This window comes from Lepus europaeus, chromosome 2 (genome assembly GCF_033115175.1).
Source record: "Lepus europaeus isolate LE1 chromosome 2, mLepTim1.pri, whole genome shotgun sequence".
Classification (NCBI taxonomy): domain Eukaryota; kingdom Metazoa; phylum Chordata; class Mammalia; order Lagomorpha; family Leporidae; genus Lepus; species Lepus europaeus.
The window spans coordinates 96,775,599-96,801,658 of NC_084828.1; the positions used below are offsets into that span (position 1 = coordinate 96,775,599).

The window sequence follows — 26,060 nt, forward strand, 5'->3', positions numbered from 1 at the left end:
CCCTGGCCACAGCAGAGAGCTGGCCTGGAAGAGGGGCAACCGGGACAGGATCGGTGCCCCGACCGGGACTAGAACCCGGTGTGCCGGCGCTGCAAGGCGGAGGATTAGCCTGTTGAGCCACGGCGCCGGCCCTAAATTCATTCTTAAAAATGTCTTTCCAAGCAGGTAGGACAGGTAAAATATTACCATATAATAAACATAATAGTTTGCCTCCTAAATAAATAATAAAATCATCTCCACTTCATTGTTTTTGTTTTGTTTTGTTTTTTTTTTTTTTTTGACAGGCAGAGTGGATAGTGAGAGAGAGAGAGAGAGAAAGGTCTTCCTTTTTGCCATTGGTTCACCCTCCAACGGCCACTGCGGCCAGCGCATCTCGCTGATCCGAAGCCAGGAGCCAGGTGCTTCTCCTGGTCTCCCTTGCGGGTGCAGGGCCCAAGCACTTGGGCCATCCTCCACTGCCTTCCCGGGCCATAGCAGAGAGCTGGCCTGGAAGAGGGGCAACCGGGACAGGATTGGTGCCCCGACCGGGACTAGAACCCGGTGTGCCGGCGCCGCAAGGTGGAGGATTAGCCTGTTAAGCCACGGCGCCAGGCCACTTCATTGTTTCTTAAAATTGTGATATTACAAGCCCATTCTTCTTTTCTTGTTTTGACATGATGGTCATACACTGACAATAAAGGGTACAACATGGTACTATACAGCATCCCCCACATCAAGTTCTATGAGGGCACTTTAAGATGTTCATGGAAAGCAGAATTAAAAATTCACAAAGGTTTTGAAATCCGTGCACAGCTTTTTTCTTCACACGCATTTTCCAAGAACTTTCCAAAGGGCCCCCTAACTGCGGCACTGTGATTTGCAGCGGACCAAGCAGCAGTGTGAGGTATGGGAGAGGACTTCAGAGGTCTCTGTAGCAACTACTCAGCTCTGCTGTCGGAAGAGAAAATCAGTCATTTGACACCATGTAACAAATGAAAGTGGCTGCATTCCAATCGGCTTTACAGACACTGACATTTGAATTTCATTTAATTTTCATGTCATGAAATTGTATTTTTTTTTTTGATTCTTTTGTATCCATAAAAAAAAAATGTAAAAACCACCACTTGACCCTGTAAAGAGCAAGCAGTGGCAACCGGCCACAGTTTGCTGATCCCTGACTTGAATGATGTAGATACTTATATTCTTACCTTCTGGCAAGCTGCCTTAATTGTTCAGCACATTCGCTGTCTGATTTCTGGTTTGTAAGTTCAAGGATGTTCATGGTTCTATGAAAATGTCCACATGATAAACTCACACTAACAGCTGTTTCATGTTTATCTCCAGTAAGTACCCACACTTTGATGCCAGCCATTCTCAATGCTTCAATAGTTTCTCGAACTTTATCTTGCAGTCTGAAAATAACAGGAAGAAAACTGGTAGCAGAAAATACTCTTCTAACTCACTATGTAAGTATAAATCAGACAGTATATGTGAGGCAAATTTTGGAGTCCTTGACATAGGAATGCAATAGCATAGCAATATAACTGGAATTTTCTCCCGTTACGGAAGAATCAGGAATAATCAGATTAGTAACAATCTGGTAATACAAAATTAAATCTGCAAATTTGTATTTTAAGAGTGTATCTTCAAAGGTGATTTTGACAAGATCAATTTATGTGGTCTTCACAGAATCCTAGTTTATTAATAGGAAATCTAAGTTTAAAATTTCTCTTTTTCTAAGAAAATTACTCAAATCACTCATAGTTCAAAAATCACACTGGAAATCAAAGGACTATACAATTTCAGGTGAGTCTCAGAAATCTCATGAGAACTAAAAAGTTAATGAAAATTAAAATGTAGATTTAAAAATCTACAATCACCCTTAGATCTAGGGAGTACAGGAAAACAAAACAGTCCTGATTTGTAGGATTCAGCTTAACACAAGAAACTGTGAAACAGTCATTGAGATAGATGCTAGGGAACACAGACAAAGAATGAACATGCTTCCAGGAATTCATGGGCTAACAGAGAAAAAAAATCTCTAAACAAACAGTCGTAATTCAGTGCTATAACAACAGAAATAACTATGAAACATGGAGATTTCACAAAGAGATTTTTAAACTGTTAGGTGTCAGGAAAGATCTTGCCATAGTGGGGCTAACATTTGAGCTCTAGGTTATGAACAGATATTCGTAGATGGAAAGGGAGGACTCATCCAGGCAGAAGGCACAGCCTTGCCTTGGAACAAAGGTACAAAGCAGAAGAGTTTTAACTACAGTTGGTGTGCAGTGGAGAACAACTGACAGCATGGCATCATTCAAATGAAAAGCACGAGGGGGCAGCGGTGAGAGGGAGGCTGGAGAATGACACAAGTGCTTCAAATCTTTGTATAGTATACACAGGAGTAGTCCAAAAACTCAAGTCTACAGGGAAAACCATGGAGAGCTGGTTTCTTTCCTCTCTTTCAGATATGTGGCTGGAATAAAACTGTAGTGACTGGGAAAAAAAATCAAGGCTTTCAGTTTCTATTTTGATTTTAAATATATTAAATTATTATAGGATGTTAATCAGGTGAATGCATTTCACACATTAGAAACATTTGGCTAGAAAAATTCTTGCAGAAAAAATGATACTTGCCTGTCTTCCACTGCTGTGGCTCCAAGTAATATCAGGTCTTTCTCTATATACTGGAAGACATCTGCCAACTTCTCTTCCCGCTGCTGCAGGGCAGTCCTGGCTTCAAACAGGCGTCTATCTATCACTTCATATTCTTTTGATGTAAACTGTCTATATGCTACACACAGAGTTCTTAGCCCTTTCTATAACAAACAAAAAACATTAAAGATAAATGTTGAATACAAATAACTAATGGAAAATAAGAGGTTTTTTCAAACTATTTGTTGAATTCTTAACATAGAGTTAAACATATGTGTATAAAGTCAATTGAAAACAGATCTCAGTGAAAAATAAGAGTGAGAATAAGAGAGGGAGGAGGAAAAGGGGTAGGAGTAAGAGGGGTAGGAAGAGGGTAGGCACTGTGGGAGGAATCACCATGTTCCTAAGGCTGTAATTATGAAGTATATGAAGTTTGTAACTGTAAAGCTATATAGTTCTGCATACATTCCTATGGACTCACTTCTAAGGGTACAGTTTTTAAACCGTAAGGCCCCAAATCCCCTTAAGCTGGGTGGTGGTAAAAATATCATCTTATGTGTTAAAGTGATCATATGGATAGGATTAAGTGTCTGGTAATAATAATATATAGAATCTAAAAGGAGTGAATGCTCCAACATGGAAAACAGTCTGCACAACAGACTCAAAGAATGACAATTGCTTTAAGCAGCACTCTGACCTCAGAATCAGCCCTTAAGGCATTCTGGTCTGGCTGAAAAGCTCACAAGAACATTTCAGGCATGGAAAGCCAAGACATTGTGGCAAAAAATGTCCTACGTGAAGGACCTTAGTGGGTGAGACCTCAATGGAAAGAAGGGGTCATCAAAGAAGGAGGTACTTTTCTCTGAAGGGAGGAGAGAACTTCCACTTTGCTTATGACCTTGCCTAAATACTAACAGAGTCTGTGGATTCAAAAGGCTTCCATAGCCTAGGCAGTTCATGTCAATGTCAAGAGCCTCGGGTGATTACTGATGAGATACATAAGAGTGTTAACTGTTAAATTAATAACAGGAGTCACTGTGCACTAACTTCCCATGAAGGACCTCTGTTCTCAAAAGAGTTGTATTATAATTATGTCTAAGTGTTCACAAAAGAAGTATCATTCTTGGGTGCTTCTTTAAAGTTAATTAAGTTTCTAAAAAAAAGAAGTGAAATTAATTTCAAGATACAATGACTTTGAACAGCCCTTGTCTGGACTATTGAGAAACAGTTTTGCTTTTTTTCCCCCATGCAAATTGTTGAACTCTTTACTTAGTATAGAGTTGGTCTTCTGTGTATAAAGTTAATTGGAAATGGATCTTCGTGAAGAGTGGAACTGGAAATAGGAAAGAGAGGAGGGGGTAGGATGGGAGTGTGGGTGGGATGGCAGGTATGGTGGGAAGAATCACTACATTCCTAAAGTTGTACTTATGAAATGCGTGAAGTTTGTATTCTTTAAATAAAAGGTTTCTTTAGGGAAAAAAATAGAAGCAATGATGGAAGGAACATAGGAAACATCTATATATACAAACAGTCCAGCTCTCTAGGAATAAAAATACATTATGCATCAAAAAAAGATCTATTTTCAATTAACTTTATACCCAAAAGATCAACCCTATACTAAGTTGATTCACAACAAGTACTTCTGGAATATCAATATGTGCCAGCATTGTTTTACATATTAAAATGATGGTAATGTAGAACAATGTCTGTATTCTCTTGGATGGGACAGTGTGGTAGATAAATTAGAGCATAAACAATCAGGAAACAAAAAAATGGGGAAAAATAAACTATAAACTAGTAAAGGAAGTAGGTGAACAGAGATGAATATGGGGCACACATTAACAGAAAATAAGGCATCCTGAGGTCCAAGACTAAAAGAGAGTTGCTCAGTGATTTTCCTGCTCACATGAATTACAGCTCTTTGTTTTTGTAAGATTCATCAATATCTTTCATTTTTTTAAATATTAGCCTTCTTATTTAAATACAATTGAGACATAATTCACATTCTATAAAATATTCCCCTTCAAAGAGTGCATACATACCCGAGGATTTTCAGTATATTCAGAGTTGTGCAATTATTATCACTAAGTCCAGAACATTTCAGCAACCTCAAAAGGAAAGTCCCATCCAGCTGCTTGCAACCACTAATGCACTTTCTCATTCTATGAATTTGCCTATTCTAAATATTTTTAAAAAGATTTTATTTATTTAATTGAGAGACAGAGTGACAGACAGAGGGAGAGGAGTAGCCAGGACTAGAACATGCGCCCATATGGGATGCCGGGGCTGCAGGCAGAAGATTAACCTACTGCGCCATGGTGCCAGCCCAAATTCTAGATATTTTTAAGCAATGGAATAGGTGACCTTTTGTGACTTGTTTCTTCATTCAGGATAATCTTTTTGAGGTTCATCCATGTTGTGGAATATATCAGTACTCCACCCCTTTAAACACCCCAAAATGTTCCATTATATAGATATACTAAATTTTGTCCATTCATAAGTAGATATTTGCATTTTCGCATATTTAGGCTATAGCAATATGCAGCTTGTAAAATTAATGTACAAGTTTTTGTTTTCAATTCTCTTGTGTGTATACTTAGAATTGGAATTGCTGGGTCATATAACAAGTCTATGTTTATCTTCTAAGCAACTGTCTAATTATTTTCCAAAGTAGCTATACCATTTATAATCCCATCATCAATGTATGAGGATTCTAGTTTCTCTACATCCTCAGAATTTGCATATATATATATATATATTTTTTTTTTTTTTGGACAGGCAGAGTGGACAGTGAGAGAGAGAGAGACAGAGAGAAAGGTCTTCCTTTGTCGTTGGTTCACCCTCCAATGGCCGCCGTGGCCGGCACGCTGTGGCCGGTGCATTGCATTGATCCGAAGCCAGGAGCCAGGTGCTTCTCCTGGTCTCCCATGCGGGTGCAGGGCTCAAGCACTTGGGCCATCCTCCACTGCACTCCCGGGCCATAGCAGAGAGCTGGCCTGGAAGAGAGGCAACCGGGACAGAATCCAGCGCCCCGACTGGGACTAGAGCCCGGTGTGCTGGTGCTGCAGGTGGAGGATTAGCCTAGTGAGCCGCGGCACCGGCAGCATATATTCTTTTAATAGTCTCTCTCCCACACACTTATTTTTTTTTCCCTTTAAAGATTGATTTATCTGAAAGTCAGAGTTACAGAAAGAAAGGGAGACAGAGAGAGCGAGCGAGCAAGCGAGTGAGCTTCCATCCACTGGTTCACTCCCCAAATGGCCACATTGACCAGGGCTGTGCCAGACTCTAGTCAGGAACCTGGAGTGTCTTCCAGGTCTCCCATGTGGGTGCAGGGGCCCAAGCAGTAGGGCCATTTTCTGCTACTTTCCTAGGCAAAAGTTGAACAGATGGGTCTCAAACCAACACCGATACAGGATGCTGGTGCCGCAGGTGATGGCTTTATCCGCTATGCCACAATGCTGGCCCCAGTAACTCCCTTTTTTAATAGTGTACTTCGAAGTTGTTCTTAAAACCAAAAGTACCCTTATTCTAATAGATTTGAAGAGAAGATACATTTTAGCAGGTTAAGTCACTGTTACAGTATAACAGAATGGTGGAATTTCCATAATTTTTAATAAATTATTAATTAAAAAACTCACTTTTCATGAATATATTCTTTTAGGAGTTTTTTAAAATACAGAATTTATACTCACCAAAGCAAATTCATCTACATGAATTCTTGTTTTTTCTATTTCTCCACCTATACACTTGGGGAGAATAGATGACTCGGCTCCTTTAGCAAACAGAAATCTCTCACCTAAAAAGAAAAGAAAACGAGTCATCAAGCTTTTATTACTAGATAAATGAAACTCTGTGAAAGTTCATATTGGTTACCTGATGGTGCTTGAACAATTACACTCATTCTCCTACGATCTGAATCAAATTCTAGAACATGAAGCAGTTTGTACCTAATGGAAAAAATAATAAACATAAAAAATTTACTTTTTTCAATTATTCTAAGTGCAAATTTGGAAAGGGCCCATATTAAAGATAAAAGTGGCTAATCTAGAACAAGAAATTTATCTCAAGCATATTTCATGTTAATTTATTAATAATACTGGATAGAAATAGAAGGAATTAACATCAATGAGTACTTCCCACAGGCCATACACATTATGTACCTTCTGTCATTTGATACCTATGAGAAGTAGGTCTTACCTCTTCTTTACAGAGGCAGATTATTAAACTCAGAAAGGTTAAAATTTGCCTAACATCAAGTAAGCTTGAGAGTGGTGGATCTGGGACTGGAATCCAGACCTGCACAGGTCCCTGTTTTTCTCACTTTTAAAAAAGCTGACTGGAGGGCCATGTTATATAGCAGATAAAGCTGCCGCCCATATGGGCACTGGTTTGATGCCTGGCTGTTCCACTTCCAATCCAGCTCCCTGCTAATACACCTGGGAAGGCAGCAGAGGATGGCCCAAGAACTTGGGCCCCTGCACCCATGTGGGAGACCCAGATGAAGCTCCTGGCTCCTGGTTGTGGCCTGACCCAGCCTCAGCCATTGAAGTTATTTGTGGAGTGAACCAACAGATGGAAAATCCCTCTCTCACTCTCTGTGTCTTCTCTTCTCTAACTCTGAATTTCAAATAAATAAATCTTGGGGCCAGTGTTGTGGCATAGTAGACTAAGCCTCTGCCTGCACTGCCACCATCCCATATGGATGCCGGTTCGAGTCCTGGCTGCTCCATTTGTGACCCAGCTCCCTGTTAATGTGCCTTGGAAAGCAGTGGAAGTTGGCCCAAGTCCTTGGGCCCTTGTACCCACGTAGGAGACCAGGAAGAAGTCTCTGGCTCTCTCTTTGGATTGGCCCAGCTCTGGCCATTGCGGCCATATGAGCAGTGAACCAGCAGGTGGAAGACTTCATTCTCTGTATCTCCCTCTCTGTCTGTGACCCTGCCTCTCAATAAATAAATAAATCTTTATAAAAAAAAGACACCTGGTTATGTATGTACAGTGGGGAACAAATATCTCTCTAGTGAGTCATAAAAGAATTTGTGTGGATAGGTGCATGTAGCTTGGAAAATATTGCAGATGAATCATATATAAATAATGATGTACATATAGAATGCTTTACACATCTCAAAGAAAATTACTGAATAATGGCTTATATGTTGATGGAATGAGCTAGACAGGCTGCCACGTAATAAAAGCTGAAGAATAGGCCTAATTAGTATGAAAAGACATTGTGGAAAAGCATAGCTGGATGGGGCTGGCGCTGTGGCACAGCGAGTTAAAGCCCCAACCTGCAGTGCCGGCATCCCACATGGGTATCAGTTTGAGTCCTGGCTGCTCTACTTCTGATCCAGCTCTCTGATAACACACCTGGGAAAGCAGCACAGGATGGCACAAATCCTTGGGCTGCTGCACCCACGTGGGAGACCTGGAAGAAGCTCCTGGCTCCTGGCTTCAGATTGGCTCAGCTCTGGCTATTGAAGACATTTGGGGAGTGAACCAAAGGATGGAAGACTTTTCTCTCTCTGTCTCTACCTCTCTCTGTACTGTAACTCTTTCAAATAAATAAATCTTAAAAAAGAAAGGGCCGGCGCCATGGCTCAACAGGCTAATCCTCCGCCTTGCGGCACCGGCACACCGGGTTCTAGTCCCGGTCGGGGCGCCGGATTCTGTCCCAGTTGCCCCTCTTCCAGGCCAGCTCTCTGCTGTGGCCAGGAGTGCAGTGGAGGATGGCCCAAGTGCTCGGGCCCTGCACCCCATGAGAGAGACCAGGAGAAGCACCTGGCTCCTGCCATCGGATCAGCATGGTGCGCTGGCCACAGCGCGCCGGCTGCGGCAGCCATTGGAGGGTGAACCAACAGCAAAGGAAGACCTTTCTCTTTGTCTGTCTCTCACTGTCCACTCTGTCAAAAAAAAAAAAAAGAAAGAAAGAAAGAAGAAAGAAAAACACAACTGGAGTTGAGATATCAGAATTGATAAAACAATGAAAGGTATAAGTAAAGTAAGCATGGACTAATTTATCAGAGTGCAAAGATTAAATTAGGAAATATGAGGAAATTTTTCTTTAACATAAATCCATGAAACTCAACTCTAAGAATGTCTAAAAATAAACATCTGGGTAAATTCTGAAATCAGTAAGCTGAAATACAGATGAAAGAGTCAGAGCAGAATATTGTTATAAATGTGATGAGATTCATAGCAATACTGACATCATTCTAGTGCCAGAGGTCAATAAACTTTTTCTGTAAAAGGCCAGATAGTAAATATCTCAGGCTGTGCAGGCAACCTATGTTCTCTGTCAAATATCCTGTTTTCTTGTTTTTTTTTTAAAAAAACATCCTTTAAACACGGAACATCATTTTTGAGCTGTACAAAAGCTGATCGTAGGTCAGATTTGGCCAATGGGCCATAATTTCCTCATCTCTATTCGTACTATATATTTAATATAGAGAATAATACACTATATGAAAAAAATTTACCTTTCCAGTTTTCCAAGTATTTTAACTTCCATAGTTTCTCCAGTATTGCCCACAAAAACAATGCCAATTCTGGTGATTGAAAGAAGAAATGTAAAATTTAAGGGTTTATATCCATACTTAGCAATACACAATTATAACATAGCTAGAACAGAAATACTTAGAAAGTTCAAAATGTATTCCAAAAACCCCTTCTTATGCAAACTATATCATTCCCTTGAAGAACTCAAAGGATCACAATGGACCCATAACGATTCACATGCCAGTATTTCTCAGGTTTTATTATATAGAATGGACAGTACCAGATTTTTAAGAGCTCTTTAAAAAATCATTTAGAACCAGCACTGTGTGTAGTAGGCTAAGCCTCCACTAGCAGTGCCGGCATCCTACATGGGAGCCAGTTCGTGTCCTGGCAGCTCCACTTCTGATCCAGCTCTCTGCTATGTCCTGGGAAAGCAGAAGAAGATGGCCCAAGTGCTTTCTAAATTTATTATGAATTTGACAGCTTACAAGTATGTATTTATGTTTGAAAAGTTTATGTGAGAATTCTCCAACATTCTAATGTTTAATTGAAAGGTATTTTTCTTAATATTTGGGGAGAAGACTAATTACCGTGCGGCAGCTTCCACCAGGGCCTTTTCGTCTGGCGAAGATGCATAGTACTCCAACTGCGATGGTGCCAGGCTGGACTGCCAGGGACCATCACCGATGCCATCCGTTTGAACACTGCTAATCTGTACAGTGTGACAGAGACTGACTGCTTTAAAGAAGAGATCATGTTCTTTAATCTATAGAAACATAACAGACATAATAGACAAATGAGACAGAATTCTAAGAGCTAGAACAAGAACACTACGAACCTGATTGCCCAAATAAACAGCTGGTTGCTTGACTTCAAAGTCACTTTGATTTAGGACTTTTCAATACACATGTATCTTTTTAGGAGGCATAAACAAAACTGTAAATAAAAGGGAACACTGTTGCCAAAAAAGTGAGGTCTCAAAAAGCATGTTAAATAACTGTAAGCTCCATTTCTCAGTAAGTCTTTTTCACCTGAAGGCAGTACTGCTTTTCTTAGCTTAGTTCTATTTAAATACCCAGACAGCTAAGGCAGATACATATTAAGAAAAAAGCTAAACTATGCTCTAACCACATATCTAGGATTATTTTATAGCACTGACTCAAAAGATACACATTTCAAATAAATAATTCCTTGCCCTGCTAACACAAATATTTTTTCTTACCAATCATTAACTATTGAACAAAAACTTATTTCACATGAAGCTCTTATTTATTAATTAAAAAACTGCTTACTAGTTCAGTATCATTTTCAGGACTGGTTCTGAAAGAGCAACTGCTTGTAAGATGGGATAAACTGTTAACATGGGATAAACTACTCAGATAAGACAAATTTCCTTCTGAAGAATCTGGTGTCGGTCCTTCGGGTACAAGTCTACCATTGATTTCTTGGTATTTCATGCCATGAATTGAACATTCTCGAAACTGCATCTCATTTTCTGTCAGCGTACCCGTTTTATCTGTAAACACATATTCCACCTAGAGAGACCAAAAACAAAACAAAACAAAAAATTAGAACTTCTGTGTTCATAGCCTTAAATTAAACAACCAAAGCCTTGTCCTTTGTCTCCTGAAGTCAAGTTCACCTAGTAACACCTCCTAATTCTTATAATTCTTATAATGCAAGCACAACTAAATAATAAAGATGCTAAAGAAACAAAACAGGCAACACAAATATTTTACTTACACTCTGAAGTTTTTAGTATATTTAGATATATGTTCACCTCTAGAGCTGACTGAGAATGTCATGTCAGAACTTTATTTCTACTTCATGCTAAGGTGCTTTTTAAGTAGCAGGACTCAGGCATTATCTTTGAAGTAAGGGTGAAAGAGATGCTTAATAACCTGGAATGTAAAAAGGTTCCTGGGCCAGGACAGAACTAGAAATAATGCATGTTAATGATAGCAACATAGAATTTAGAGGTGAGAAGTTGCCTAAGACAGACAAGAACTTGAAACTAAGGACAGCAAACAAATTCAGTGAAAAAATAAAGGTTTAAAAGGAAAGAACACATTCTAAAAGCAGATAGGACAAATTATTTTAACCATTTGGAAATTAATTCTAGAAAATCCTAAAAGAAGATGAGTCCATGAAGAAAAGGATGCAACAATCAAGTCTTGCTACAACCAGGATTACAGTGAGGATCTGACTACTGTAATGATGATGACTTCAGAAAGAGTTATTTAAAAAGGGTATAGACAATCACAAGGAAAAAACAATAAACAATAAACTCCTTACAAATGTAGATGCAAGTCAAATCCAGGAACATATAAAAAGGATTATCTACCATGGATATGTGAGATTTATTCTAGGAATGCAAGACTGATTCAACATAAAAATCATTGTAATCCTCCATATTAACACAATAGCACTTTCATTACCCTATTAACAAAACAACCATCTCAAAAGTTGCAGAAAGGGGCCGCCGCTGTGGCGCAGCGGTTTAACACCCTGCCTGAGGCGCTGGCATCCCCTATGGGCTCTGGTTTGAGACCCGGCTACTCCACTTCCGATCTAGCTCTCTGCTGTGGCCTGGGAAAGCAGTGGACAGTGGCTCAAGTCCTTGGGCCCCTGCACCCACATGGGAGACCCGGAGGAGACTGATGGCTCCTGGCTTTGGATCCTAGCAGCTCTGGCTGTTGCAGCAATCTGGGAAGTAAACCAGCAAATGGAAGACCTCTCTCTCTCTGCCTCTCTCTCTGTGTAACTCTGACTTTCAAATAAATAAATAAATCTTAAAAAAAAAAAAAAGTTGCAGAAAAAGCATCTGACAAAATCCAGCACACTTTATGATAAAAATACTCAACAAATTAGGTATAGAAGGGAACTTCCTCAATCTGACAGAAGATTCCTATAAAACACCCAACACCTACAGCTAACATAATATTTAATGAGGAGAGTCTGTACTTGATCTTAGCAAAAAGGCTGAGAAGGGATAATGGGGAGAGTCTGAAAATTACCCTCTGAAGATCAGGAATAGATGTCTATTGCTCACTATTTTTATTCAATACTATATCGAGGGTTCCAGTCAGGGCAATTAGACAAGGAAAAAAAAATGAGTCATCCTAATTTGAAAAGAAATGTTAAACTATCTCCATTTGCACGATTTTACAGATTGAAAAATTCCCACGGAATCCACTCAAAATTATTAATACTAATAAAATAAATTTAGCAAGATTTCAGGAGAAAAGATCAATATGCAAAAAGAAAGGCAAGAGGTAAAGCCAGAGGCCAGCACTGTGGCATAGTGGGTAAAGGCGCCACCTACGACATCAGCATTCCATACGTGTCCCAGTTGGTGTCCCTGTGGCTCCACTTAATTGCCGGGAAAAGAAGAGGAAGATGGCCCAAGTGCTGGCCACCCACGTGAGAGACCTAAGTGAGCTTCCTGGCCCAGCACTGGCCATCTGGGGAGAGAATCACCAGATGGAATCTCTCTCTCTCTCTCTCTCAGTAACTCTGATCTTCAAATAATCTTTTAAAAAAGTTTTTATTTAAAAAGAGGTAAAGCTGGGAAAATAATGTTTTGATCTAGAAATAAAACTAATTAAGAAGCTGTATTTCAAGTTTTATATTTTCTAGTAAAAATACATCTGAGATGTAGAAATTCTGCTATATAAATTAATAGCAAAAGCTCTCACTATATTCTTCCCATTGCTAAGTGTTTGAACTCATTTAATCTTCTCAACAACTCCATGAAGTAGATATGATTTATTTTAGAACAGAGGAAGCTAAAGAAGAATAAATTAAGTTATAAGAAGTCACAGCCTGGCCGGCGCAGCGGCTCACTTGGCTAATCCTCCACCTGTTGCGCCAGCACCTGGGGTTCTAGTCCCAGTTGGGGTGCTGGTTGCTCCTCTTCCAGGCCAGCTCTCTGCTTTGGCCCAGGAGGGCAGTGGAGGACGGCCCAGGTGCTTAGGCCCTGCACCCACATGGGAGACCAAGAGGAAGTGCCCGTCTTCTGGCTTCGGATCGGCGCAGCGCGCCGGCCGTAGCAGCCATTTGGGGGGGTGAACCAACTGAAGAAAGACCTTTCTCTCTGTCTCTTTCTCTCACTGTCTAACTCTGCCTGTCAAAAAAAAAAAAAAAAAAAAAAAAAAAGTCACAGCTAGTAAATGGTGACCCTAGAAATAACAGATAAAACATTTTAACTTTGCTATTTGATACTATAGATTGCCCAATATAAGTAACAAATGTGCAACTGGAATTTAAAGGTGGATAGAAAAATACACCACTTACCTATACAAGTCAATTAAAAATATTTTAGATCAGGAAGATGAGAAATGGGGGATAAAGAAACTATTATGACATAAAATACATCAGCAGTGAAACAGAAGGTAACATTCCAGGGACAATAAGAATAGAGACACACCTCTTAGTCATGGAGTGATCTTTCAGAAAAAGATTAGGGGCCAGCATTGTGGTGCAGAGGATTAAGCATCACCTGTGAAACCACATCTGTCATTACAGTGCCAGTTTGAGTCTTGGCTGCCCCGCTTCTGATCCAGCTCCCTGCTGATGCTCCTGGGAAGGCAGCTGAGGATGGCCCAAGGAGTTGGGCCTCTGACATCCATGTGGGAGACTCAACATGGTGTGCAGGTTTCTGCCTTGGCCTGGACCAGCCCTAGAGGTTGCAGCCATCTGGGGAGTGAACCAGTAGATGGAAGACCTCTCTCTCTCTCATTTTCTAATTTCCTTTCAAATAACAAATAAACAAATTTAACAACAAAAAAAAGAAGAGATTTGAGAGTAGGGATGAATAAAATATATTAACTTTGATTTTAAGTTTAACCTTTTAATTTCAGTGATAAAGAGGTCATTTTATAACCCCCCACACTTTTTTTTTTTTTTTAAATATTTATTAATTTACTTGAGAGAGGGAGAGAAAGAGAGAGGTCTCGCATCTGCTGGTTCACTCTCCAAACGGCTGCAGTGGGCCAGAGCTGGGCAGATCAAAGCCAGGAGTTAGGAGCTTCTTCCAGGTCTCCCACATGGGTACAGGGGCCCAAACTCTTGGGCCATCCTTTGCTGCTTTCCCAGGTCTTAGCAGGGAACTGGACCAGAAGAGGAGCAGCCGGGACATGAACCAGAGCCCATATAGGATGACAGTGCTGCATGTAGACTTAACCTACTATGCCACAGCACTGGCCTCATTTTGTACCTTCATAAGAGTAGTTTCTTAGATAACAAAAAATCGAAAGAACACAGAAGAGTGTAAAATAAAGAAGAGTTCATTAGTATAAAAACAGAGTAAGAGGTCTTAAACATATATGAAATACTTGCAATCACAGAAGTAAAAACAGAGGCTGAGATAATTGGTCTTAAAATGTAATCACTCAAAGTATCTTTCAAGGTAGACACGGGTATGCACACAGAGTAAGAAAAGACAATTCAACCATGAAGGAAAGATGGGAGAGAAATGGGATAGAAAAGACTGGAAAAAAACATTTGTTCAGAGAAGCAATAAAAATGGGTTATATTTTTAGGTCTTGAAGAACTGTGATGAATTAATATTTAGCATAAAGTATTTAAAATCTCCTAAATGCTACTAAAAATAAATGGAGTAGCTTCTGGTTAAAATTGGCAGGTCGAGCACATGCAATTTTATCTGTTTCCTCTTGAAGCTTCACCAGAATGAGACTACAGAAATAAAAAGGAACAAAAAGAAAGGTAAAAGATCCAACATGAGAGGGAAGATTTGAGAAGAATTTTGAAGATGAGAAGAAGGTGGATGGATGAACAGCAACTGATTGAGGCTGGTGCTGTGGCATAGCAGGTAAGGCAGCCACCTGCAGCGCTGGCATCCCATAAGGGCACTGGTTCGGGTCCAGGCTGCTCCACTTCCAATCTAGCTATCTGCTGTGGCCTGGGAAAGCAGTAGAAGATGGCCCAAATCCTTGGGCTCCTGCACCCGTGTCGGAGACCCAGAAGAGGCCTCTTGCTCCTGGCTTCAGGTCAACGCAGTTCCAGTTGTTGGAGCCATCTGCAAAGTAAACCAACGGAAGGAAGACCTCTCTCTCTCTCTTTCTCTCTCTCTGCCTCTGCCTCTGACTCTCTGTAACTCTGCCTTCAAATATTTGAAAGGCAGGGTTACAGAGAGAGGTAGAGACAGAGAGGTCTTCCATCTGCTGGTTCACTCCCCAAATGTCTGCAACGGCCGGAGCTGCACTGATCCGAAGCCAGGAGCTGGGAGCTTCCTCTGGGGTTCCCATATGGGTGCAGGGGCCCAAGGACTTTAGCCATTCTCTACTGCTCTCCCAGGCTACAGCAAAGAGCTGGATCGAAAGAGGAGCAGCCGGGACTAGAACCAGCAACCATATGGGATGCCGGCGCTTCAGGTCAGGGCTTTAACCTGCTGTGCCACAGCACCGGCCCCAATAAATAAATCTTAAAAAAAAAAAAAAAAAAAAAAAAAGTAACTGATCTAGCAGAGATTAGAATCTGAGAGCTAAACAATGTAGAAATGTAGCCTCTGAAACTCTCAAGAAGTAGATACACCAGGCACCCCTGAATGTGGAAGTACAGAATGGGGCTGACAATAGGAGGAACCGAGAGTTTAGATCCCGAACTCCTAGGACGGGCTCTGTGGTGCAGCAGGTGAAGCCACTGCTTGGGACGATCACTTCCCACATTGCAGAGCTGGTGCAGGTGCTGACCCTGTGAATGTGTCCTGCGAGGCATCAGAAGGTAGCTTGAGGACCTGGGTCCCTGCTACTCACATGGGAGACTGCATGGAATTCTGGGCTCCTGGCTGTGGCCTGGCTTAACCCTAGCTGTGGCAGGCATTTGGGGAGTGAACCAGTGGATAACACGGCGCTCTCCTTTTCTTTCTCTCTCTGCCTCTCAAATACACGCTTAACATTTTCTTTTAATTAAAAACAACTGGTAATCAGAATGGCACTGTATTTCTGAAAAGCAACACTGAAAGCTAGAAGACAATGGAGAAATATCTTCAAAAATTTGAGAAGAAATGATTTTCTATCTGGAACGCAATGCCCAGGTCACTTACAAATCAAACATGAAAAGAGAATAAGGTTATTTTCAGGCATGCCAAGTCTCACACATCCCGTATCAGATCGACTCTTAGATGTGCTGCACGAAAACAAGAGAATAAGCCCCAGGCAGGAAGTTATAGCACACAGCAAACAGGAGACGGGCGGAGGAATTTCCAGGGTGGTGGTAGAGGGAAGTCCTGAGTGACAGCTGAGAAGCCAGCCCAGAGAAAAGTGCAAATGGAGCAGAAAGCTTAAAGTCTACAAAAGAACTGCTGAAAGGGAAAGAGAGGAGGAGGGAGGGAGGGGAAGCAGAGCAGGGGAGACGGAGGAAAGCCTACATTTCCTGATGCGTTTGAACATGTAGAGATGCTGAAGATATCTGTCAGAGGCTTATCTGTGGCACATGGAAATTAAGCAAATGAAAAACAGACTGCTTAACTCTAGGGAAAACAAAATATGTTAAGAACAAAAATGTAATTATAGGTCATACATGAATAACTTTAACAATGCCAATAAATAAATATTTATAAATCTCAAATTTTGCTATAAAGAGGCAAAAAGAGAGTATGTATTTGGGTTTGTGTACAAATTGAAAAGTCCAAAAAGAATACCAGATAGAAATATAGTGGTGACTAATGGAAGAAACAACTTAAGATTTTAAAATGGGAAATAAGAATTAGGGGTACAGCAGAGTTGCTTTTTCTCTATTTGTAATATTTTCTGTTACATTAGTCCTCATACACATATTGCTTTGATAAAAATAAAAATTAGAAAAAAAATTAGGATTATTTTCACCTGTCCAAGCTCTTCATTCAGATCAGAAGTATTGACTTGAGCTTTCTGATCTGATTCTTCATGATAAAGATCAAGATCCCAGCCAATAAAAAATGATCCAAGAAATTTCTGCATTTCGACTGTCACATATAATGAAATTGGAATGATGAAATTGTAGAGTACCAAAAAGGCAAGGAAGTCTGAAATAAATCTCAGAATCTAGGAAAAAAGAAATGGTTGTCTGATAAGAGAAAACGCCTGGGAATTTCTTCAGCATCATTGAAGAAAATCATTAGAAAATTTCATGTTTAAATAGACCATCAACTATATTCTGAGTTAGAACAATATTACGAATTGAAATTCATTGATTGAATTGGCTTTTTGAAACCACATTTTCTTCGGATATCTTACTATTCATTAGAATCTTGATCAAAGTAAAGGAATAAATGGTTAAACTCAAATAATTTAATTTGCTATTTTTCAGATGTTAAAGTCACCTGGTATGACTAAAACTACTTTTGACCACATTCTAATTATAAACTCTGTAGTGTACTTACCTATTGTACTCCTGCTCTTCAAAGTCACAGGTAACTAAAACTCAGTATAACTTTAGAAAAAGTATACAATAATTGCTAGGCTAGAGTGCTAGAAATTACAGCTCTTAGAACGGATTATGCAAGAATGGCCTACTTCAACAGTGTAGCAGCAGCACACTCTAACATGTATTCTGTGAAAGACAGAGTAGGTAATTGTGAAAGATACTGAAAATAGGAGCCTGTGATCATCTGTTTTGTGGTCTCCTGAGATTCAAATCTGTCTTCCAATATACATATTTTAATTGAAAGTGAAATTTGGAGAACAATTATTTACCATAGTTATAAAATAAATTTTCTTGGTAGTCTGTTTAAAATTTTGTATGATGGCCGGTGCCAGAGCTCACTAGGCTAATCCTCCGCCTTGTGGCACCGGCACACTGGGTTCTAGTCCCGGTCGGGGCACCGATCCTGTCCCAGTTGCCCCTCTTCCAGGCCAGCTCTCTGTTGTGGCCAGGGAGTGCAGTGGAGGATGGCCCAAGTGCTTGGGCCCTGCACCCCATGGGAGACCAGGAGAAGCACCTGGCTCCTGCCATTGGATCAGCGCGGTGCACCGGCTGCAGCGTGCTACCGCGGCGGCCATTGGAGGGTGAACCAACGGCCAAGGAAGACCTTTCTCTCTGTCTCTCTCTCACTGTCCACTCTGCCTGTCAAAAAAAAAAAAAAAATTTTGTATGACATAATTTCTGTATTATTTCATACCATCAGGATTGATAATAATGACTTCTTAAATTATTCACACAGAATGGAAAATAACATACTCTAATTCACTTACAGTATCATAAATAGAATAGAAAACTGAATCTGTAGTACTGAAGTGGAATGGAATTATAGAAAGACCTAGGTTTTGTGATGTCTTTTAATTATGCAAGTCATGGCGCTGGCGCTGTGGCGTGGTGGGCTAAGCCTCCACCTGCAGCACTGGCATCCCATATGGGCCCCGGGTCATGTTCCGGCTGCTCTTCTTCCAATCTAGCTCCCTGCTTATGGCCTGGGAGAGCAGTGGAAGACACCCCAACCGCTTGGGTCCATGCACCCACATAAGAGACCTGGAAGAAGCTCTTGGCTCCTGGATTTGGATCAGCCCAGCACCGGCTGCTGTGGCCATTTGTGGAGTGAACCAGCAGATGGAAGACCTCTCTCTCTGTTTCTCCCTCTCTGTCTATAACTCTGCTTCTCAAATAAATAAATAAATAAATCTAAAAAAAAAAAAAAAAGTTATTCAAGTCATGTCATAAGGAACCCAGCTGCTAACTCCTTAAACTTCAAAAGAGCACACCACTACAAACGTGGGGGTCACTCTTCATTTGCAATGCCATTTTGTCACCCTTTAGTACTAATACTCTTAGGAAACTACAGTGGTCCCTCCTATCAGAAGAGACTACCAAAAAGCATTAATTGTGCTAAAGAATAAAGTTTCATTTACAGCTGAGTTAAGACCACCACAAAATACCTTACTACTATTTCTTTGATGTTCTGTTTTTTGGTTATACCAAGGCTCATCCCATTTTTCTTCAGCTTGCCATGTATATTTCAAGATAGTACTGATGATGGCTTCAGAAATAAGGATTATAAGATAAATGATCAAAAATGTATTCATTGACCTGAAGTAAGAAAAAGAGAATATAAAACATATCAATTATGTGTTACTATAATCATGTGCTTAGAAATAGATATTAAAATATATAAGAAATTAACAAAGAAGATATTAAAATACATATTACTGTAGTAGTTTCAAAGAATATAGTCACCATTTTTTAACATATGACCATCTAGCAGAATTTATTTATCAGCAGAAAAAAAAAAAAAAAAAAGAACCAATATACAAGTGTATTCATGGCTTTTGCTTATTTCTATTTGGATTACTGTGTTACTGTTGAGTTTGAGAATTCTTAATTCTATTATTTCTAAATATAAGGTCTTTGGGAGATTTGTGGACTGCAAATATTTCCCCTTGTTGGTAGCTTGCCTTTTTAAAAACAGTTTTAAGGGTTTTCTCTTTAGACTTTTTTTTAAAAAGATTTATTTTTATTTACTTAAAAGGTAGAATAACAGAGAGAGGGAGAAACAGAGAAGACAGAGATCATCTAACCACGAATTCACTGCCCTAAAGCCCACAACAACTAAGGCTGGACCAGGCTGAAGCCTAAAGCTAGGAACTCTTATGGGTCCCCAGTGTGGGCAGCAGGAACCCAAGTACTTGGGCCATCATCTGCTGCCTCCCAGGCGCATTAGCAGGAGGTAGTAAGTATGGATACCAATTGTTCTGGTACCATTTGTTGAAAAGATCATCTTTTCTCATTGTACTGCTTTTGTGCATCGCCAAAAATCAACAGAGTATATTTGTAGTAGTCTATTTTTGGTTCTCTATTTTATTATACTGATCTCTGTAGCTATTTCTCCACCAGTACTTCTCTGTCTTGATTTCCATAGCTATACCGTAAGCCTTAACATTAGACAAGGGGCAAGCATTATGGTGTAGGAGGTTGAACTACCACTTGGGATACTGGTATCCAATATCAGGGTGCTGTTTCATGTCCTAGCTGCTCTATTTCCAAACCAGCGCCCTGCTAATGTGCCTGGAAAACCGCTGATCATGGCTCTAGTACTTGAGTCCCTGTACCCATGTGAAAGACCTGGATGGAGTGCCTGGCTCCTGGTTTTAGCCTGACCAAGCCCAGACTATTAGAGCAATTTGGGGAGTGAACCAGCTGATAGAATCTCTCTCTCTCTTTCAAATAAGTCTTTAAAAAAACAAAACAAAACAAAACAAAAAACAAAAACCCCAAACACAAAGCATCAGATGGCAATTCCTCTCACTTCATTTTCATTTTCAAAACTTTTAGTTGGAGCTGGCATTGTGGTACAGCAAGTTAAGCTGCCATCTGCAATGTTGGCATTCCATACTGGTATCAGTAGAAGCTCCACTTCTACTACAGCTCCTTGCTAATGCAACTGAGAAAGCAGAGGAAGATGGTACTAGTCTTTGAGCCCCTACCCCGATGTGGGAGACCTAGATGGAGTTCCAGGCTCCTGGTTTGGCCTGGCTCAGCCCTAGCCATTGTGGCCATTTGGAGGTGAACCAGAAGATGGAAGATCTCTCTGTCTCTCCCACTTTCTGTAATGCTGCCTCTCAAATAAAACAAGAACGACTCTTGGCTACGTTAATTCCTTTGTCTTTCTATATAAAAATTCAGAATAAGTTAATTTATCACTACAAAAAAATATAGCTGGAATTTGCTAGGAACTGCATAAAACCTATTAATTACTTTCCAGAGAATTGGTATCTTTACTATATTGAGTCTTTCAATCCGTAAACACGGTATATTGTTCCATTTATTTAGATCTCTGATTTCTTTCAGTGTGTTATAATTTACAACATAGAGATTTGTATTTTGTTAGCTGTATACTTAGGTTTTTCCTTTTTGCTGGGGCAACTGTAATTGGTATTGTGTTTGAAATTTTGGTTTTTGTCAGTGATTGCTTTTTCTGTTCTAATCTAAGTATTGAATGCTATACATTTATTCTGCAGCACTGCTTTGACTGCAGTCAGTATGCTCTATTATCACCAACTTCTAGGTATTCAAAAATTGTTTCCACTTCTGTTGCAAGTTTTCCCATATGTTCATTTAAATATTATTTCAGGCCTTATACTATATTTATATATCTGCTTTAAAGTTCTCATCTCCTAATTTCAAGATTTAGATGATTTTGGAGATAGTTTCTACTGAGTGCTTTTTATCTTTAAGTATGAATTACATTTTTCACATGTCTGCTTTTTTTTCTCTATTTTATTTATTTGAAAGCAGTTATAGAAACACAAAGGGAGAGAAAGAAAGAGGTCTTCCATCCGCTGGTTCACTCTCCAAAAGGCTCAATGGCCGGGCCAGGGTTGGGTCAGGCCAAAGTCAAGAGCTAAGAGCTACTTCTGGGTTTCCCATGGTGGGGTTCGGTGGGGGGGTGGGGGGAGAAGGTCCCAAGCACTTGCGCTGTCCTCCATTGCTCTTCCCAGGCACATCAGCAGGGAGCTGGATCGGAAATGGGCCAGCCGAGACTTGAACCTGTGCCCATACAAGATGCTGGTGCTGCAGGTGGTGGCTTCACCTTCCTCTCTCCCTCCTCCCTTCCTTCCTTCTTCCCTCTTCCCCTCCCTCCCTTCTTTCCTTCCTTCCCTTCCTTGTGGAGGCATGGAGAGAGAGACCATACAGGGGAAGGGGGAGAAGGAGAGATAGAGGGGACATTCCTATCTGTTGGTTTACTCCCCAAATATCCACAATGAGCAGGACTGGAAAGACCATGTCCCCATGTTCCCATGTGGGTGGCAGGGACCCACTCACTTGGGCCATCACCTGCTACCTTCTAGGATCTGCACTGGTAGCAAGCTAGAACTGGGAGTGAAGTAGGGAACTGAACTCATCAGCCACCCTGATAAAGGACGTGGGCATCTCTGAGGCCAAATGCCCATCTCTTGCTTATGTTTAATTGCATATTAGATTTTGCATGTTTTAAAAACTTTGTTATATATTTTTATTTATATGAAAGACTCAGAAATACACACACACACACACACACAAACAGGAGAGAGAGAAGAGAGATTTTCCACCTGTTGATTTACTCTCCACATGTCTGCTAACATCTGGAGCTGGGCTGGGCTGAAGCTGGAACTCAATCTGGTTTACCATATGGGTGGTGTGACCCAAAACTACTTGAGCCATCACCTACTGCCTCTCAGGGTGTGCAAGAGAAGGAAGCTGGAATTGCAAGCAGGGTGCAGACTCAAGTCCCAGCCACTATAATATGAGATGTGAAAGCCTCAAGCAGTATTTCAACAGCTACACCAATGGACTTTATAAATAATAGGTTGCATAGAATCTGTGTTCTTTTATGCCAGGAAGCTCAAGCTTTGTGGGGCTCAAACACCTAACTTTATCTGCACTGTAATGGGCAGCAACACAACTCTGCTAAGTTCCTTCAGCTTCCTGCCGCTGTTTTCTGCTTTGTTTGGGTCAAGTCCACTAGGATCTCCCTTGTATATGCTTAGCTTTAGCAGTCAGCCAAGGATTTGGGCAGAATTTACACACCAGTTTTGGAATTCATTCTTTCCTGTGGCTTCCTAACAGACATGTTTACCTTTTTCTATCTTGTCCTCTGACACCTCACTCCGGGAAAGCTCACACTTTTTAGTGTCCTAAGCAGCACACAAATTGGTGTATACTCTCAAGCAAAACACTATATTCTTAAACCTTTCCCCTCCTGCTTTAATCTTTCAGGAATACACTCCTTGCCAGTTTCTGCCTGCTTTGGGCCAATCTCCAGTTCTTTCAAATAGATGTTTACTTTAAAAATTTTTTTTCCTTTTTTTTTTAATTGTTACCAGAGAAAGGTTAGTCTAAGTGATTCTACCACTTACCTAACAGTATTTATTTTTAAAGCTATGCTTTAGAACTTAGTATATGCTAGACAGCAGGCAAAATGCTACATGTTTTAAAAAGATGAGTTGTCCCCATCTCCAAGAATATTATGTTTACTTGATTTGACAGATATATTTTTATACATTTAATATTTTATACATTCATTAAATGATACACATATATATATAACTATAATTACATGTAAATAAATTAAAAGAGACAGTTTTCTTACTTTTCTACTGCAGAGCGTTTCTGTGATTTGCTTTTGTAATTTAATGCCATTTTAGTTTCCATTCCAGTGTATACAGCGACACCTGCAAAACAAAACAGTCTTTTAAACTAATCTTGTAGTACGCTTCACAAGAAATAAATGGACTCACTAGCACAAAAGCTTTCAGGAAAACATATCACTTGAAAGTTGCAATCATTTAGCTTCCTTTTAAGTCTTTAGTTTTTAAGGTTATTCAAGTCTAAATCTGGGTCATCCCAGTCACTCAATCTGATGGATAAAGGGGAGCATGGGGGTTCTGTTGCAGACTTACAACAGATATCTAAATGGAAAAGATACTACATGAGTTAGAATTGGTGGAGGAAAAGGGTCTAGAAAAATAAAGATGTCAGGGAGGGACATTAGAGAGAAAGCCAACAGTATTAACAAGACAGGAATGGAAAAGCACGTCATTAGCTTCTAACAGTGGATTGAGGCTGCAGTGTGGAAAGCCCTGGATCTAGAATCCAGACATCATTCCACAAGCAGTGAAGGGATCACCCAGAAGTCTGTCAGAGTAAACCAAGCACAAGGAAAGTGCTCTTTAAATACGTGTGCCTTGAGGTTGGTGCTGCGGTATAGCAGGTAAAGCCACTGCCTGTGATGCCAGCATTCCCATATGGGTGGCAATTTGAGTTGCAGCTGCTCCACTGCCATCCAGCTCCCTGCTGGTGGCCTGGGAAAGCAGTGGAGGATGATGTTTGGCCTCTGAGCCCAAGTACTAAACCTGGGTGACTCCTGACTCCTGGCTTGGGTCTGGCCCAGCCCTGACTGTTGCAGCCATCTGGGTAGTGAACCAATGGACAGAACATCTCCGTCTCTCCCTCTCTCTTTCAAAATAAATAAATAAATCTTAAAGAAAATATGTGTGCCTCTGTGACTCTGAGATGAGTGAGAATGACTGTAATAATGGGACTAAAAACTAAAGACTAGCCCTTTAGGGGCCGGTGCCGTGGCTCACTTGGTTAATCCTCTGCCTGCGGCACCGGCATCCCATATGGGTGCTGGGTTCTAGTCCCGGTTGCTCCTCTTCCAATCCAGCTCTCTGCTGTGGCCCGGGAAGGCAGTGGAGGATGGCCCAGGTGCTTGGGCTCCTGCACCTGCATGGGAGACCGGGAAGAAGCTCCTGGCTCCTGGCTTCAGATCGGCACAGTGTGCCAGCTGTAGCAGCCATTGCGGGGTGAACCAACAGAAGGAAGACCTTTCTCTCTCTCTCTCTCTCTCACTGTCTAACTCTGTCAAATTAAGAAAAAAAAAAAAAAAAAAAAGACTAGCCCTTTAAAAAACTTTGTAGTCCGTGCTTTGAATGGTACTTCTGTCACTTAGTAGTTCTAGATTCTTGGATAAATTATCTCTAAGAGTCTCAATTTTCCTGTCTTTCAATGGGAAAAAAAATACCTCATAGAGTAGCTAGGAAGTTTGAATGAAAAATCAGCAAAATGCCTAGAACCTGATAGATATCAAACATTCACCACATCCTTAATATGATTTAAAAAGCAGGGTAGCGCCAATCTCACCTTCTTAAATATCTGTCATGGGATTTTTATTGTTAGAATTATTCCTTAAAATCTCTGTCTTTAATGTGTTGTACACTGTTATTTAATGCTATAACTAGTACTCCAACAGTATTTTTTCACTTTGTGTTGCTATATGGGGGCAAACTGTTGAAATCTTTACCTAATATATACTAAACTGATCTTCTGTATATAAAGAGAATTGAAAATGAATCTTGATGTGAATGGAAGGGGAGAGGGAGCGGGAAAGGGGAGGGTTGCGGGTGGGAGGGAAGTTATAGGAGGGGGGAAGCCATTGTAATCCATAAGCTGTACTTTGGAAATTTATATTCATTAAATAAAAGTTTAATAAATGAAAAAAAAAAAAGAATTATTCCTTAAAGGTTAGGACTTCATCTCAAATGACAAGGTCATGGAAATTATATAAATGTGGGAAAATAGCCAGAATAATGCAATAGGTATAGGTGCTGGTGCTGAGGTAAGCAATAGAAAGGGGCTTTAAAATGTTCATGGAAAATGGAAGTAAAAGATGATACACAATCTTGGTGAACTTTCTGATACGCTCTTGTTAAAGATGCAGCTAAAGCCATGCAATTTTTTGAGTGTGCAAAATTTGGATCCCTGCTTAAACTAAATGGGATAAAGGTATTACTGCTAGAAAAGTATGTTCAAACAGTGTTATCTGATGGCTTCTGCTATAAAAACGTTATGGATTTTAAAAAATTATTGTAAAATACATAAAACATAGAATTCATCATTTTAACCATTTTTAAGTACATAATTCAGTGGCACTTAACACAATCACAATTTTGTGTAACCATTCTTACTATCTAACTGGAGTACGTTTTCATTATCACCGAAGAAAAAACTGTAGCCACTAAGCAATCTCTTCCTCTACCCCCAGCTCCTGGGAACCATTTCTTGGCTTTCTGTTTCCACGAATTTGCCCATTCTGGATGTTTCAAATAAATGGAGTCATACAAGACGCAGTTTTTTGTACCTGGCTTTTCTTTCATTCAACATAATATTTTCAAGGTTCATCACGGCACGCATTAGTACTTTCCTATGGCTAAATACCACTTCATTACATGGATATACTATATTCTATTTACCCATTCATTAGCTGACGAACATGTGAACTGTTTCCAACCTTTGGCTATGGTGAACAGTGCTGTTCTGAACAGTCTTGTACGGGTTTTTTTTAAACACCCATTGTTAGTTTTTTTGGGTTCTATATCTAGGGTGGGACTGCTGAGTCATGATAATTCTATGCTTAGTGAAGAGCTGCCAAACTGTTTTTCACAGCAGCTGCAACATCT

The 26,060-nt window shown here is 40.2% G+C and overlaps 1 protein-coding gene across 3 annotated transcripts in view; it reads right to left on the minus strand.

Moving 5' to 3' along the window:
* ATP11B (ATPase phospholipid transporting 11B (putative)) overlaps nucleotides 1-26,060 on the minus strand; it is a 120,105-nt gene that overhangs the window by 43,981 nt on the left and 50,064 nt on the right. For all 3 annotated transcript variants that reach the window (XM_062211353.1, XM_062211339.1, XM_062211346.1), the window contains exons 10-19: nucleotides 23,192-23,273; nucleotides 19,002-19,152; nucleotides 16,977-17,174; nucleotides 10,422-10,664; nucleotides 9,720-9,895; nucleotides 9,111-9,179; nucleotides 6,511-6,584; nucleotides 6,330-6,433; nucleotides 2,617-2,798; nucleotides 1,188-1,391 (exon numbers count right to left, since the gene is read on the minus strand). In XM_062211353.1, coding sequence (XP_062067337.1) covers nucleotides 1,188-1,391; nucleotides 2,617-2,798; nucleotides 6,330-6,433; nucleotides 6,511-6,584; nucleotides 9,111-9,179; nucleotides 9,720-9,895; nucleotides 10,422-10,664; nucleotides 16,977-17,174; nucleotides 19,002-19,152; nucleotides 23,192-23,273 — 1,483 coding nt within the window. The remainder of the gene's footprint in view (nucleotides 1-1,187; nucleotides 1,392-2,616; nucleotides 2,799-6,329; nucleotides 6,434-6,510; nucleotides 6,585-9,110; nucleotides 9,180-9,719; nucleotides 9,896-10,421; nucleotides 10,665-16,976; nucleotides 17,175-19,001; nucleotides 19,153-23,191; nucleotides 23,274-26,060) is intronic.